This window comes from Crocodylus siamensis, chromosome 2 (assembly GCF_052110815.1).
Source record: "Crocodylus siamensis isolate JL-2025a chromosome 2, ASM5211081v1, whole genome shotgun sequence".
Lineage (NCBI taxonomy): Eukaryota > Metazoa > Chordata > Crocodylia > Crocodylidae > Crocodylus > Crocodylus siamensis.
In genome coordinates this window covers 137552016-137566705 of record NC_143396.1, presented here as the reverse complement: position 1 = coordinate 137566705, position 14690 = coordinate 137552016, and the positions used below count along the sequence as shown (strand labels likewise).

The window sequence follows — 14690 nt, the reverse complement described above, 5'->3', positions numbered from 1 at the left end:
GGGACAAATGAGCTGCAGGGCATGCTGTACACATGTGATAAATTCTATTCCTATTTCTCTTACTAAATATTTAGTTATGTTTACTTCCAGTTGTGACATTTATATATGAACATATATGACAGAATGTGTGTTGTAGATAGTTTAATGATGTAGGAAGCTTTGCTTGAATTAAAGCAGACAAGGTTCTTTGGGCAAATCTTATTAGACCAACTCAAACAGTTGGAAAAATCCTTCTTAGCAAACTTCTCGGTATAAAAACCCTCCAATGATTAATATATTTGATGAATAATTAATAGTTATACACTTAATATATGAGTAATTATTATATTTTTTTTGTCTCCAGTAAAATTCCTTAGCTTATACTTCCATAGTCTTGGAATCAACTTTGCTATTCATTTGTTGAAGTTAAAATTACCACAATCTGCTTTTCCTATACAAGTAAAGGTTTTGTTCCTGGTCATTCAGTTTATAATTGAAATTGTATAATAGTTCAACACAACACTATCAGCAAGAACCCAAGATGTTAACAAATCTCCCACAACAAATCTCATTCTTCCCAAGAACTATAAAATGCATGGAATGAACAACTTACTCTCAGAGGGCAGTACTCCTAATATGAAATGAGCCCGTGCTGTTCTACAAGTTTGTTTTTTTTAATTTCAGTTTGTGTGTAATGGTAGCTTTATAAAGCTGGAGCACAACTGTTCAATTCTAGTTCTGCAACATCCAGGGAACTCGAATTTAATTCATACGGTTGAAAAACTTCCACTTGGCATTCTACCTCTGCAATCTTTGGTTTAAATTGCAAAGATTCCTTCAAGACCACCTTCTGTATGAAAAGGTTTTATTTCATCTTATTTTCAGGTTATTTTGAGCCAAAATGGAAAGGAACACTGTTACAAGATCTTGAACAACAATTAATTCAGGAATTTATCAGTTTTAAGAACTACTAAACCTAAATATTTTTTCTAAAAATCTATAAATTAGAGCATTTTTTATTCTATGAAAGTTAACATACATTAAATTTTACATGGTGACTTTTTATGGAGCTTTAGGTTCAAACACTGAAAAAAGTAAATCCTTCGAATGCAGAACCAGCAGTCGCTAAGTAGACTTTACAAGATTCCTAATGCTCTGAATTACTGCCAGGCAGAACTTTGAGGATTAGAAATCTGGTAAATTTAATTTTTCTGGCACAGGCACACAAAGCAAAAGGCAAAACAAAACAAAAAAAAAAAAAAAATCACACAACTGAGAGGAGATACAAACACTAAGTGGAAAGGGAGAAGAGAAAAAGAGAGGCAGAAAAATGGGAAAACACAGGTACAGTACAGAAATACAGATCAGAAAAGGTGGCAGACAAACATAGGAAAATTAACATTAAAAAGGTCTTCACCATTAAAGTTTCTCAGTTACAAATACCTCGGGCAATACCAGCCACATCCTATCTGATTTTTTAAATAAGATTCTATAAATGTGACTTAAAATTAAAAAGTCTGTTTTACTTATTAAGCTCATGTGTACACAGTGCTTCTGGGTAAACAAAACATTTTGGCACAAAAAAGAATAAATTGTTGCTCTGAGAAATAAGGGAAGGAAGGAAAACACTAGAAGTGGATAGCAAAACTTACTCTTCCTATTCTTGTCTTGATTAGACAATCTTCTTCCACCATATATTCATGACCCATTTTAAAGAATTCCAGCATTTTGGGGATATCAGGACCCAAAGATTCTAGTTGGGGGGGGGGAGGGGGGGAAAAAGAGGAAAAATAGTTGTCTTAGAATTTCAGAAACTAGTTATTAGAGTTATGACATATACTACAAATACAATGAGAGACAGTCAAGTGATCCCTAGAAACGGAGTTAAAATAATTAATTAGTAACCTCCTTGACATTAAGCAGAACTATCAAGGAGCAACTCTACACAGTGCTAAATACAGGGTCAGGGCTTGCAATGCATATGTTCTCTGTCCTTCAGTCACAAGCTAACCTTACCAGTCTTGGGATTCTATGCATTTTAAATCAAAAAAATGTTAACACTATATATAAAGATAATTTGAAATTAAAAATTCACAGACTTTTAAAAGTCTGTTTAAAAATAAACCCTAATAAAGTCCTAAATATGGCTATGGGGTATACTTGGTAGCCGTCTTGGTCTGAGACAAGACGACATACAAAAAACTAGAACTCTTGGTTCCAAAATGATACCATTTATTAGACCAACTGGAAAATGGCAAGAAAATTGTCCTTTTCTGCAAGCTTTTGGGATCAAAGTCCCTTCGTCAGGCTCTGGGAAAAGTGTAGATGGCACAAGATGGTAAAAAGTCCCCATAGGTAGGAAATAAACTTCATTTTTGCACAGAGGGAGGTTGGAAGGGATTTTTTTTGCCTCCCTGCCTGCCATCTGACACCTCCAGGGAAGGAATTCTGCCTAATCAACACATCAAAGAGCTATTCAGCACAGCTCACAAAGACACTCTCATGGATGCAGAGGGACAGACTTCCATCTCCAGCTCCCTCTGCAAAAATTAAGTTTATTTCCTACCTATGGGGACTTTTTCCCCCCAACTTGTACCATCTACACTTTTCCCAGAGCCTGACGAAGGGACTTTGATCCCAAAAGCTTGCAGAAAAGGACAATTTTCTTGCCATTTTCCAGTTGGTCTAATAAACGGTATCACTTTGGAACCAAGAGTTCTAGTTTTGTGCATGTCTAAATATGGCTATGGCATTGTTCTGAAAAATATATTTAGAATCAATTTCTTAAAAGGGAACAAAACAAGTCAAATTCCTGTTCTAAAAATAAATTCTCTACATTCCACAGGATGTCTCAAATATGTTTGCTGAGTTTCAGTATCAGACACTGTATAAAATGTGCTGACTCAAGCCAGCCAAGATGAATACACTCATTCCCATCAGTAAGGAGACCGAAATAGCTCAGCTGCAGGGGATTCTTTGGTTGGTTTACAGTATCATCCATGGGCTTGAAATATAAATTATATTTTACCCAAAAGTCTTCTGTTGGCAGTAACAGAAATCAAATGTTATGAAACTCGGAACTAAACATGAGGGTTTTTTTGGTTGGGGGGATGGTTTACAGAACTACACAGACTTCATTTGTTCTAAGGCACACCTGGACTATTCTGGGCTGCAATGTTTCTGACAAGGTAGGAGTTTCCTCCAAATGTTTAAAGAGCACAAATGGTACCTGCCTGTTCCTAAAATGGTGTTGTGTAGACAGCTGGGGGAAGGACAAAGCATGAAAGTATGAGGTTAAAAAAAAAAAAAAAAAAAAAAAATAATAATCTTTTTTTGGGGCCTAGCACTGTTAGCAAAGAAAGCAGACTGTGGGAACAACAGATAGATATTTATTTTTATTGGGTCAGAAGTATGTTTCTGAATGTTCTTAATGACCAAAGGCAGGTCAGTGAGTAGAGATCAGACAATCTGAGAGTGGTGCTTATTGTTATAAGAAATATGACACTAACCAAGGGCATATTTATAGCTACATGAAGAAAGAGCCAGAGATATGAATAAAACAGCAGCAAAAGAGGTGAAAAGCAGATGCTGTTTGTAGCAGGTCTGAGTCACAGGGGTGGCTATACGGCCCCTGTCCAGCTCAATCTCTAAAACAGACCTCCCTTAATTATTGACCTGCCAGATGTTGTTCTTATTGAAAATTAAAAAGGAAGGCTGCCCACAGACCTTACAGAGAGCCTACTGGTGTGCAAATTACCATCAGGTTCCTTCTGGACCCCTCTAGTCTGTTTCGTCTTCAAGTTCAATAGGCCCTCCCAGCCTGTACGTGCCTTGGCAGGGGCACCTGTAGCCTTAAGGGCTTATTGCATGGCTCTATGCTCCCCTACAGCAAGCCCCATGTCTCATGGGTGTTACATTTCATTTATACTTGTGGCTCTGGTCCCTCCTGGGGCCTAGCCCCACTTCCAGCCAGTTAACCTAGTTGAGGTCCCTCCTGGGCCAGCGCTGATCTAGCTGTAGTTCCTTCTGGACCTTTGGCCCTGCTCTCAGGTAAGTTGTCAGATCTTTTTGATGTCTCTCTCTCTCTCAGCCTTGCTCTCAGTCCTTCTGGGCTCCTGCACTCCCTGTTGGGTCCCACCCTAAGCTCCTCTTGGGCTATCAGTTCCTTAAACAGACCTCGAGTCTGCCCTCACCAGTGCTCAAGGCTAAACTCTAGTGCAAAAGCACCTACACCCTCTGGCAGACACACAAATCTTCTTTGGGTTTAACATACACCGAGGCCACCTGTCTCTGTCTCTGCCTCAGATACCTTCCCTTGTTCCCAGCAGTGCAGAGTTGCTTCCTCTTAGTCTGTTCAGCAGCCCTGCTGCCAGGAGCTCCTCATTTCTTAGCTCTCAGGACTGGACTGCCTGACCAGCTCAGGCCCAGATCAGGCAGTCCAGTCCTGAGAGCTGGTCAGGCAGTCCAGCCCAGCCAGCTACTGGTCACCTGAGTCCTTAATAAACTCCCATCACCACCTGCAAGCTGCCTCTCAGGCTGCTTGCTCCCTTAAGGGAGTAGGCACATGCCAGTGTCCTGCTATACTGTTCAAGAGTGATTCAAAAGCCAAGTAAGTTTTGATCAAAGTGATTATCTAGAGAAAGCTTTCCCCTGCCACAGTCCATTGTAACAGAATGTCTGCTTATTGCAATGTGAAAATTTCGGAGTATTTATGATTTTGAGTGTACAACATCCAACAAATTTTCAGTACACCTGTGTCCACAATTAGTGGTTTCTTGTGCAGACCTGGTTGCTATAGTTACTGCCAATCTTAATATTAACTCTAGGCTCAATTTAATTAATTAAGACTGAACAACTGGCTTACAGAAAGATTTTTCAAAATCAAAATAATCTCAGAACAGAATTAAACTGTCAGTAAAGTTTCTCTTACCAGTCAAAAGTACTACATTGCACATTCACACTGGACAACTTCATTTCCTACATAAAAAGGCTGATTAAATTGTTTAAAGAAAAAAGGTCTTGCTCAAATGATCCAGAGATACGAGAGTCTTACTTCTTCTGCTGCTTGGAAATTTTTTTCTTAGCTTGTCCTTTAAAAGGTAGAGTTTTCCAATCATTCCAGGAACAGCTATATAAAAGTCTGCTTGGATTGCATCATCCAAAATCTACAAATAAATTAAAAAAAACAAAACAAAAAAAACTTAAATCCAATTAAAATTCAATAAACAATCTTGAAAAAGTGTAAGATATAAGAAAGTAAAAGCTTCTTGCCTTGTTATCATTGTTTAAGCCTCTATCAACTTAATCAAGTCAAGTCAGTCTCACAGTACTGACTGAATTTTTTTTTTCTTAGTTCTTAACAGTGGCTGGGTATCCTAGGTTCTGTACAAGAGAAACTACTTCCTGCTGTAAACTGTCTGTAAAGAGCATTACTAACCATGTTATACAGATCAACTGAATTTTTAAAGCCTGCCACCAGAAACTGTAAAACCAAGATCTAAACAGCAACCAGACAAGCAAGCTTTAAGGCACTAAAGAACATTACACTCTTTATTGCTTTTTTAGACTGTTTTTTCTATTGCTAGAACAGTGGGGAAAAAAAGTCAAAAAGAAAAGCAACTAAAAGCAAGCTAAGGTAAAGAAGGACTTATACCTTGTATTTTATTATATATTCCTCTTACTTTCTTATACCACAAACCCCCTCTGCACAACTTACATCTAGATGCATGTCAGTAAACTGTTACAAAATTTAACACCTTTTATGTCATCTTTTTAATATGGAGGACTGAATCCTAGCCTCAGAAGTACAATTTATAGTTGACAGAAAAAAAAATAGATACCTCTTGAATTAATTCAGTCCCTCCTACAAAGGCAGCTCCATTCGCTTTTGCTATTTCAGCTTGTCCTTCATTCTGTTAGAAAACAAATAGTCCAGATATAATGTATAAACTATTACCAATTTGTTATCCATCAACATCAGCCATAATAAAATGACTAAATCAATACAGCTGTATATTCTTGAAAAAAAGAAAGTATACAAACCCCAACTGATTTCTTGGTTAAAGGATGAAACTTATCAGGAGAGAAATTTCAGGTTTGTGGGGATCCGAAATAGAACCTAGACCTCTAATTCATGAATTTGAATAGGTCCCAGAAGGAAATGTCAATGAAATCTACAGTACAGAAAAAAAAAGTTACCCCTTTTTAGCTTGGTAATTATTGTTCAGTTTCTCATTTTCTTTCTCCATTCCCAGGATGCAGCAATCATCAACTTTTAGACAGCAGCCAGCCTTTGTCATTCTTTAAAGCTAGAAGAGACTTTTAGTAGCGTAATAGTGCACTACTAAAGACTATTATGAATGACCTCCCTCCAGGAAAACAAGCTGCTGTTCTAAAACATATGGTGACAGATCTTTTCATAAAAATATGTTCGGCTACATTTTATTCCAGTTAGGACTAGTTTCACACAGGGGTAATAGAATGTAAACCATTAATATCACAGAGGTATTTTAACTTAGTAGCTTTTAATATACTAAAGTGTTCCTGACTCAGTTAAAGATGATATCAAACATTCTCTTTCTTTAAAACAAGAACTACATGATTTTATGCATGCCACTTTGAGACACTGAAAAGTAGATTCTGAGATACTCATCTCCCCAAGAAATCAATATGTGGGGTTGTTCTGAAGGACGTGAATCCTGTCACCTCTTATCCAGGATGTATTAACAAGTTAGACATTTCTGAGCCGCAGTATCAACATAGCAGTGATACGCTGTTGTTTTTTTCACCTAACCATGCTTCTGTAAAAGCATCTCTTTCTGATAACCTGTCTAATTAGGGATCTTGATTTAAACAGACTGGATGAATATACAGATGTTTCTTATAGAATGTGACCATCAGAGAAACGAATGGAAAGAGCATCCGAAGCAACCTACATAAGAATATGTAGGTTATCCACCTTATTAAAAATGCCTCAAAATGGGAGACCCTATTAAAATAATCACTGCTCCTAGATTCTGACAGCATTGGTAAACTCTAGTACCTTTCATAAGTGATGGATGGCCAGGTGGGTGTGATTATTCTAATAAAGACAATAAAACCACTATTTCTGTGTCTGCCATTTCATACCAGACTATGTTATTACATTCTGCCTAGGGCTACCTTTGAAATATACACTAAATGAAGCTTCTACCTAGAAAAGCAATCCTCAACCCCCCAGCCCACACCTGGCCCCTGGAGCTGTGTCAACTGACCCACAGGAAGCCATGCAGGCCATGGCCCTGTGCATTAGATTGTGCCCACAGGGCTTTTTCCAAACTCATGGAGCTGGGCAACGTGGGGCCTGATCCAGCCCACAGACCAGCTCTGTGCCGTTCATTTGGCCCAAAGGGCCAAAATTTTGAGTACCACTGATATAGAATACTATTGCCTGCCAAGGTACAAGTCATTTTGGATAGTGAACACATGGACTCAAGTCTCTATGCTGCCTGACTGTCTTGTGTCCATATTTCCACAGCAGTGATAATGAGTTTTTACAACCTTCAATGCCATATTTACCTGGATCTAAAATGACTTGCAATTTAAGACAACTCCCAATAATTAGATTCTATACATGGAAAATTATAAGTGTAAATATGTATAGAATCTAATTATTGGAGAGTCGTCTTAAAATTTTTCCCCTCCACTGCTGTGGCAAGGAAAACAGAGGCAGGGAGCAAAGGGCCAGACCTCTGCCCCTTGCGCTCTGGCACTTGTCCTCCCTGCCCCTTGGCCCCTCCTGTCCCTGTACCTCCTGCCACTCCTCCTGCCTCCCCAACCCTGAGTCTGTCCTCCTCCTCACCCCTGCACATGGTCAATTTGATTCATTTTGGTGTTCGCTAATTTTATTCTAGTGAAAGAGAATGGCAAATCGCAACAGCAGTGCTTGGCAGCAACATGGGTTTTCCCAATACTTGAGTTATACCCAGGGCTGGATTAACCTTTTAGTGGGCTCTAGGTAAACAAACTCATGGGTCCCTGGCCAGTCAAGACTCCCCTCTCCAACCCAGTGCTGCCACCTGCAGGGAGCAGGGCTCAGAGCCATCGCTAGGAAGCAGCTGCTGCCGTGGCGAGGCCAGCGGAGGGGAGATGAGAAGGGAAGGGAGGCAGACAGGGCCATTCATGCTGCCACAGTGGATGGAAGGGCTGGGCCTCACCCACACAGTTACACAGAAAGTTTATGGTATCTGGTGTTATTAACACAGTAGCTTTCATTAGCCTTTCAGTTAAAAGGAAAACTACACTAGCAAAAGACCTATAAAACCCACACCTGAAAATTACAAATAAATAAATAAATAAATAAATCAGTTTTCTATTTGTACATAAGCCAGGGATCAGGTTAAAGGAATTCAAGGGCAAAACAACTGAAACACTGAGACTGGTATTACAATAAATAATTTATATGACAATATTTTGCCCCTTAAATTTAACATTTAAAGAAATGGAGATTTAATACATACATACACACACGGAGAACAAAAAGAGATAGCTTTCTAATTTGCTATTAAAGACTTGCTTTAGCTTCCAGTAGGTTAAAAGAAACCCACATCAAGTTACTTTAGCCTTGGTGCCTCATTCCCAACGTGGAAAGACAAGAGACAAAAGAATGCTGGAAGTACTTTGGGTAAAAAGGGACTGTCAGTGTATTTGGCATATGTCTACTACATTAGAATAAGATTGGGAGAAAGCTACTAAATATAACCCGATAGGAAATGCTAATGATACCTCTTGTAGACTGTATTATGCATGCCTCTGAAGGAGCTTGTCGTTTACAAAAATATATTAAATCTCCCACTTGGCGTTATAGGCAACTGCTGTTCAGTAGATATTCTGCCTTGAATTTATACTATTAAATAAAATGGAGAAACCCAAGAAAGAACACAGTTATTTATTAATTATTCAAGATTTGAATTGCTTTTGAAACTCTGTGAAGCACTTGGGCATCCTTCAGGATGAAGGGTGGGACACAAATATGAAAGGAAACCGTAAAATAGAAGTGTTTTTAAATGCGTTATAAAACAGCTTCAATAATGTATGTTTACTCACCTCTGTAAACACCAAAACTTTATTAATTTCCTCTACAAAAGGATGGGGAAAACAAATGGTGCTCACAAACGGTTCCACTTTTTTCTAGTAAATATAAAAGAAAAATAGTCAAACATGATGAAGCATAAATACATGTACTTGACATATGCATACCTGTTAAGGGCATAATTCACTTACCTGCACAACAGAATGCTAGTTCCAATTTGTTGTCTATTGCTTACAGTAGTATGGGCCAATCTTTCTGGCAGGCAAACAAAGCAAGCCCTGCAAACTCCCTAAGTACACACTGATTTCATTCTTGTACCCAACTGGCTGCTCTGCTTTCTCCTCTCTACCCAATCTCCTGCTCTGCTTTCTATTCCCAGCATCCGTCTGCTGCTGTGTTCCCTGCTCCCTCCCTTTAACTCCATAAAATCTATTTAATGGCATAACAACTGGTGCCAGAAATGGTGAAGAGGAAATGGCTGTCAAAGAGCTGCCCTCAGAAGCCTTAAAACTGATGGGAAAAGTCCATTTCAGGGTTGATGTCTTTTGTCACTTTCAAGGCTCGTAAGGGCAGCCCCAAAACCAAGTCTTAGTAGTCTTTAAACGAGAGAAGAGATAGTCAGTTTCAGGGTTGCCAATACCATAGCATACCAACGTGCCCATAATGAGCATTAAGTTTGGATATGTGCATACTCCAAGTAAGAGCATAGCTTTTTCTGTCCTGAGCCCATATACTAAATATGAAGTACAGTGTACTGAAGTATGAGAACTGAGTCTTGATACACTTCTAAATTTTTCTCCTTCTACTTCATGTCCTCAGCAAAGCAGGAATGTCTTTTGCCATTTCTGGCAGCACTAAGGAAAAGCAGAGCAAGTAGAAGTAAAAACATACTATATCCATTCTGAGAGCATAAGGGTGGGAAATACAAATAGGAGGGGAAAATAAAAAAAAATTTTTACTCTTCTCATGAGAAAATTCACTTGGCAGTGATAGTTCTTGGGTTCCTATTAAATAGGGAACTTCCCTAGCAGCAATGTAAGGAACATAGACTGAGAATGCAAGACTTTCACACTCTGGTGGCAGCTTTTAAAACTGCATATCTTTTAAAGACGACAACATGCAAACAGATCAAACCTATTTTGATCACGTTTACCCCTTGAATCAGTGCTTCAGCTATGCAGGAGTCCTGCTGTTAATATGTACAACAAAAATTATTGATAATCAGAGTAAAGAACACATTCAGATACTGAATTTGAACAGTACCATATACAGAGATCTGGAAAAGCATAGTAGAATACACTCGGTATAAGTAAGAGGCTGAGTGTCAAAGAGCTTTGGAGAAGAAGCCAAAGCAAGACCACTGAAGGTTCTCCATCACTTTTCATCTTCTCCCGTACACTTAACAAAAGCAGTTCCTTAAAACGTCACACTAAAAATCTGTAACTACTTTGCACATACCTTCTTTTCCTGTGTCATATCCAGGGTTATATTAACATATATGTATTGTTTTGGATTAGTGAAGTCCAATTCCTGAAACTTCCTCAGCATGTCCAGAGCCACCTCTACCTCATACATTGGCCTTTTATACATCCATACTAAATACACATCATCCACTGGCCTGCAAGTATTCTCTCTCTTTGCCGTTTCTGTTCCAGAGTTTTTCCATGTGGCCTTCTTTGCTGTTTTTTTTGCAGATCTTTTGCAAACAAAAATGATACATATAAAATCATCAACTGAGATGTAGAGCAGAGACTAACACAATTTCAGCCAAACTCAGCTTTGTAAGCTCAAAATAAAAGCACAGAATTGCACGTGAAAAGCAACTCATGAAGTAACAAGCAGGCCATCAGAACTGCACTGGATTTCCCAAAGACCAAAAGAATAAGCACAAGAGGAAAGATGTAATCCGAACCAAAACAAAAATTCCCAAGCCACCAACAAAACTCAATCTTTCACATAAGACTCAATAAAGAGTTTAAATGTCCAAGTTAAAAGACACCTGAGAGCTGATATTTGTACATATAATCTTGGTAATGACAAAGTCTACATATTCTTATAAATCTGACATGTTTCATCACTTCCTATTTGCACATTGCTTAACAGCTTAGGCTCCAACCTGGCAATCAGCTTATTGCAGGGAGACTAAAGTGCCTCATGATGACATTACTTTGAGACAGGCAAAGTAAAGTGTGTAAAGAATGACATAGGAGTATACATTAAACAGCTATACAGTACTTCCATCTGAACATTTTACCTATAATGTTTACAATTAACCACTAACTTTATTATACTCAAAAGCCATCACAAGTACTTGAACAGTACTTTGTATGTAAAGTTCAACTGTTCTGCTTGTTTAGCTAATTTCCTCTCTCCTTTGTCTATGTGAATTTTTCACCTAGGAACAGAGAGACACTTGTTTCTGTTGTTTTATAAGGAGCAACTGTAAAAGCCACAGAAATTGGCAGTAAAAGCAACCAACAGGCTTTCTTGGAGATTCTTACTGGTTATTTTGTTTTTAAAAACTTTTGTATCTGTTTCTGCTGTCAAATGCTTTTATAGTATTTATATCTGTAAATTTTAAGATACATATTACAACTATGCCAGAGCAGTTATCTTTCTGTAACTGTTTCACCAATAGACGGCCACCTCCTTTCCCACTAGCAACCTCGGGGGAAGTAGCAGTCATAGCTCCAAAAAAGCCATTTACACCAATATTCAAAGCACTTACAATGACAGTAATTCAGCTCTAATAAGCTACAAGTGTAAGAGTCATTTGAATAATCTAAACCTATAAAAACAAACAGGCTCCTAAAAATAAAGCACAATCTCACTTTGTGGCAGCTGCATAGGGTCTACTGGACTGTTGTATGTTTATAGAACAGGAAACCGCTGAGACATGTTGATCAATCCTGGGAAATACATAGCGACGACATTGAGCCAAAACTGTTAAAAACAGGGAAAAAATAAAAGTTAATAAAAATTATGATAAATTCTCATCAGTTAAAAAAGGTAGGCTTTTGCTCCTTTCATTAGATATATTTTGACCCAATTTGTGAAGGCATTTTTATAGCTTTTCTCTTGCCCATCTCTCCATAATAAAGAAATAGTCCCCAGTCCTCACTGGTCCCTGGGCACCAATACTAAGCAAAGGGATTACTTTCAGCAAGGGACTGGACTAGGTGACTTCCTGAGGTCCCATCCAGCTCTATTATTCTATGACTAAGTGACACAGGGTAAGCAACGTCATACTTTGCAGCCCTCATCAATCACAGTTTTAACCTTGTTGCTTTTGGCCACAAAAATTAAATTACGTCAGAGTGTCTCATAAAGGACAAGTTGTCCTTGATTAAGGTGGTATGGGCCTTCGCTCTGGCATCTAAACTCTTTCATAGAAAGGAGACACAATGTGGGATTAATACCAAAAAGTCCCTCCCACGCTTAGTCTTTCCCAATCCACAGAGCAGAATTTTCCTGACAGTAGTTTCCATGACATTTCTCAACATGGTTGTACAGGATTTTTCAAACCATGTGCTTTCTGCTGTCCCAGTCAGCCACCCCACAGAGGAAAAACAACCTGAAGTCTTACACAAAGACATAGCTCTGAGTCCCTGTACATTGCAGGGGACAGGGGAGGGGGATGATTCACAGATTGCAAGGCTGGAAGGGACCTTGGAGGATCATCAAGTCCAGTCCCCTGCACAGGCAGGAAAGACAGCTGCGGTCAGGTGACCCCAGCAGGGTGACTGTCCAGTTGTTGTCTCCCAGTCTTTAACCAGGTGAGCCCAAATGACACAGGGTAAACTGTTTCTGAAGGGGAAAGTGTCCTTGTCCCCCTCCAGAAGCCTGGCTGCTCTACAGAGACACATAGATACCTCCCCACAAAAGAAATGCCTGCCCAGAAGAGTCTTCCATCTTTCCACTCTTCTGTGAGATACGAGACATCATAACATGAAGGAAATATGATTCTACATCCTGCATGCCACCAGACAACTTGGAAGTAAAAGGACTTTTTAATCTTTCTCTGGGCCTAACCTGGACAAAATGAGCTATTCCAAACAGGAGATTTTACCACACCTCCTGAACAATACTAATTTTCATTTCTACCCAGGAAAACTTTGACAAGTACCCAGAAGCTTGAAAAAAAAAAAAAAAAAAAAAATAGTCTGCTTGCAAATATTTAGTTTGGTCTAATAAAAGAGATCGCCTCTTTTACAAGTTTTAATTACTACAGAAAAGTTGGCACCTAGTTATTAGATCACATCAGCAGTCACAGGACAAGACTCTGACAGACAGTATTCAAGTCTCACCCCAGTACAGGCCCCAGGGCTAATTACTAGTTATTCCCCAGCCTCATCTGGCCCGGGACAAGTTGTTGTAGGAGGGGACTAAGCCTTACAGCCCTCCTCCACCCCACAGCGCGAGCGCCCCGCGCCCACCGGTTCCAAGCTGCCCGCGGGCGGGGGGAGTAGAGAACAGAAGGAAGAGCGGACGCCAACTGACAGGATCAAGGAGCAGAACAAACCCCTCCCGGCCCCGGGAGAGGCGGGGGACCCTCGAGCCCCAGTATCGGCGCCTCCTGGTAGGAGGAAAAGGAGGAACGGGCGCTTGCCCCTCCCGCACGCACCTCTCCTCAAGCAGCAGCTCACGGACACCGCCATGCTGTCAAGCTGCACTTCGTGCGGCGCTCAAATAGCTCCAGACACCCGCGCACGGAGAGAAAGGAAGGTTCCGTGAGCCAAGAAGAAACCGGAAACTTCCGGGTGTCGCACTTCTTTCCGCTGGCGTCATCAGCTGGCCCCTCTGGGCAGGGCCATTGGGGGTATGGTACGCATGCGTCTCCTTCGGGGCTGAGGTGGTTCTGCGGCTCGGGTTGTACCTGCTGCACTTGCGCTGGGGTGGGCGGGGATCCGCCCTCTGCTACTTTTACGGGTGTTTTATCAAGGGATCAAATGCACGCAGAACTATTAACATGCAAACCCCCTGCAGACGGGGTAGCTACCCTGCTGTGGGGGGCCCTCAGTCCCGGCAAAGTGTGCTGGTCCTAGGGCAGGGAGTCTCAGCCAGGGGGTCGCAGCACCCAGGGTGCCCCACAATATCAGCACTGGGAAGTGTGCAAACACTGTGCAAGATCAACCCAGAGATTTGAAGTAGGGAGCTACAGGGGTGGCCTGAGGCTTTCGTGGCAGAAATGCTGCTCTGTTATTTTTCTGCTTTCAGAAGAAGAGTGAAAACTAAGCTGGCGTTTTCCACGGGACACCTCCAGTCTATTCAGGGGTGTCACAAGTCTCAAAAGGGGCAAGAAGCTCTGACCTTGGGGAAGCATTGCACCAGTGTCTACTGTAGGGCTTTTCAGTGTTCCCCTACAGGCTGTGAGATTGTCTCTGTAACTCCCAGACAAACATCCAGCCCACAGAGCTGTTCTATCTGGTTTGCTAGAATGTCTGGGGAGGTGCTTCCTGCAGGGCCCTGACAGCATGGCAGTTGGCGGCAGGAGGGTGAATGAGGGCTAATGCGACTCTGGTGGTCCTCCCACTGCTTTCAGTTCTGCGCAGCTGTGGTTCTACTTCCCTGGCTGCTGGTTCCTGTTGTATGCCCTGTGCAGGAACTGGAGTCATGGCTACTGCTGTGGCACAGGGCATGC

At 40.6% G+C, this 14690-nt stretch overlaps 1 protein-coding gene across 1 annotated transcript in view; it reads right to left on the bottom strand.

Annotated features, from left to right (window-relative positions):
- MRPL1 (mitochondrial ribosomal protein L1) overlaps positions 1–13802 on the bottom strand; it is a 35201-nt gene extending 21399 nt beyond the window's left edge. Inside the window, exons 1-7 of the mRNA XM_090036904.1 lie at positions 13674–13802; positions 11881–11992; positions 10508–10745; positions 9064–9147; positions 5820–5891; positions 5033–5144; positions 1632–1732 (exon numbers count right to left, since the gene is read on the bottom strand). Of these exons, the coding sequence (XP_089893030.1) occupies positions 1632–1732; positions 5033–5144; positions 5820–5891; positions 9064–9147; positions 10508–10745; positions 11881–11992; positions 13674–13707 (753 nt within the window). The 5' untranslated portion in view covers positions 13708–13802. The remainder of the gene's footprint in view (positions 1–1631; positions 1733–5032; positions 5145–5819; positions 5892–9063; positions 9148–10507; positions 10746–11880; positions 11993–13673) is intronic.
- Between the last annotated feature and the right edge of the window lie 888 nt (positions 13803–14690).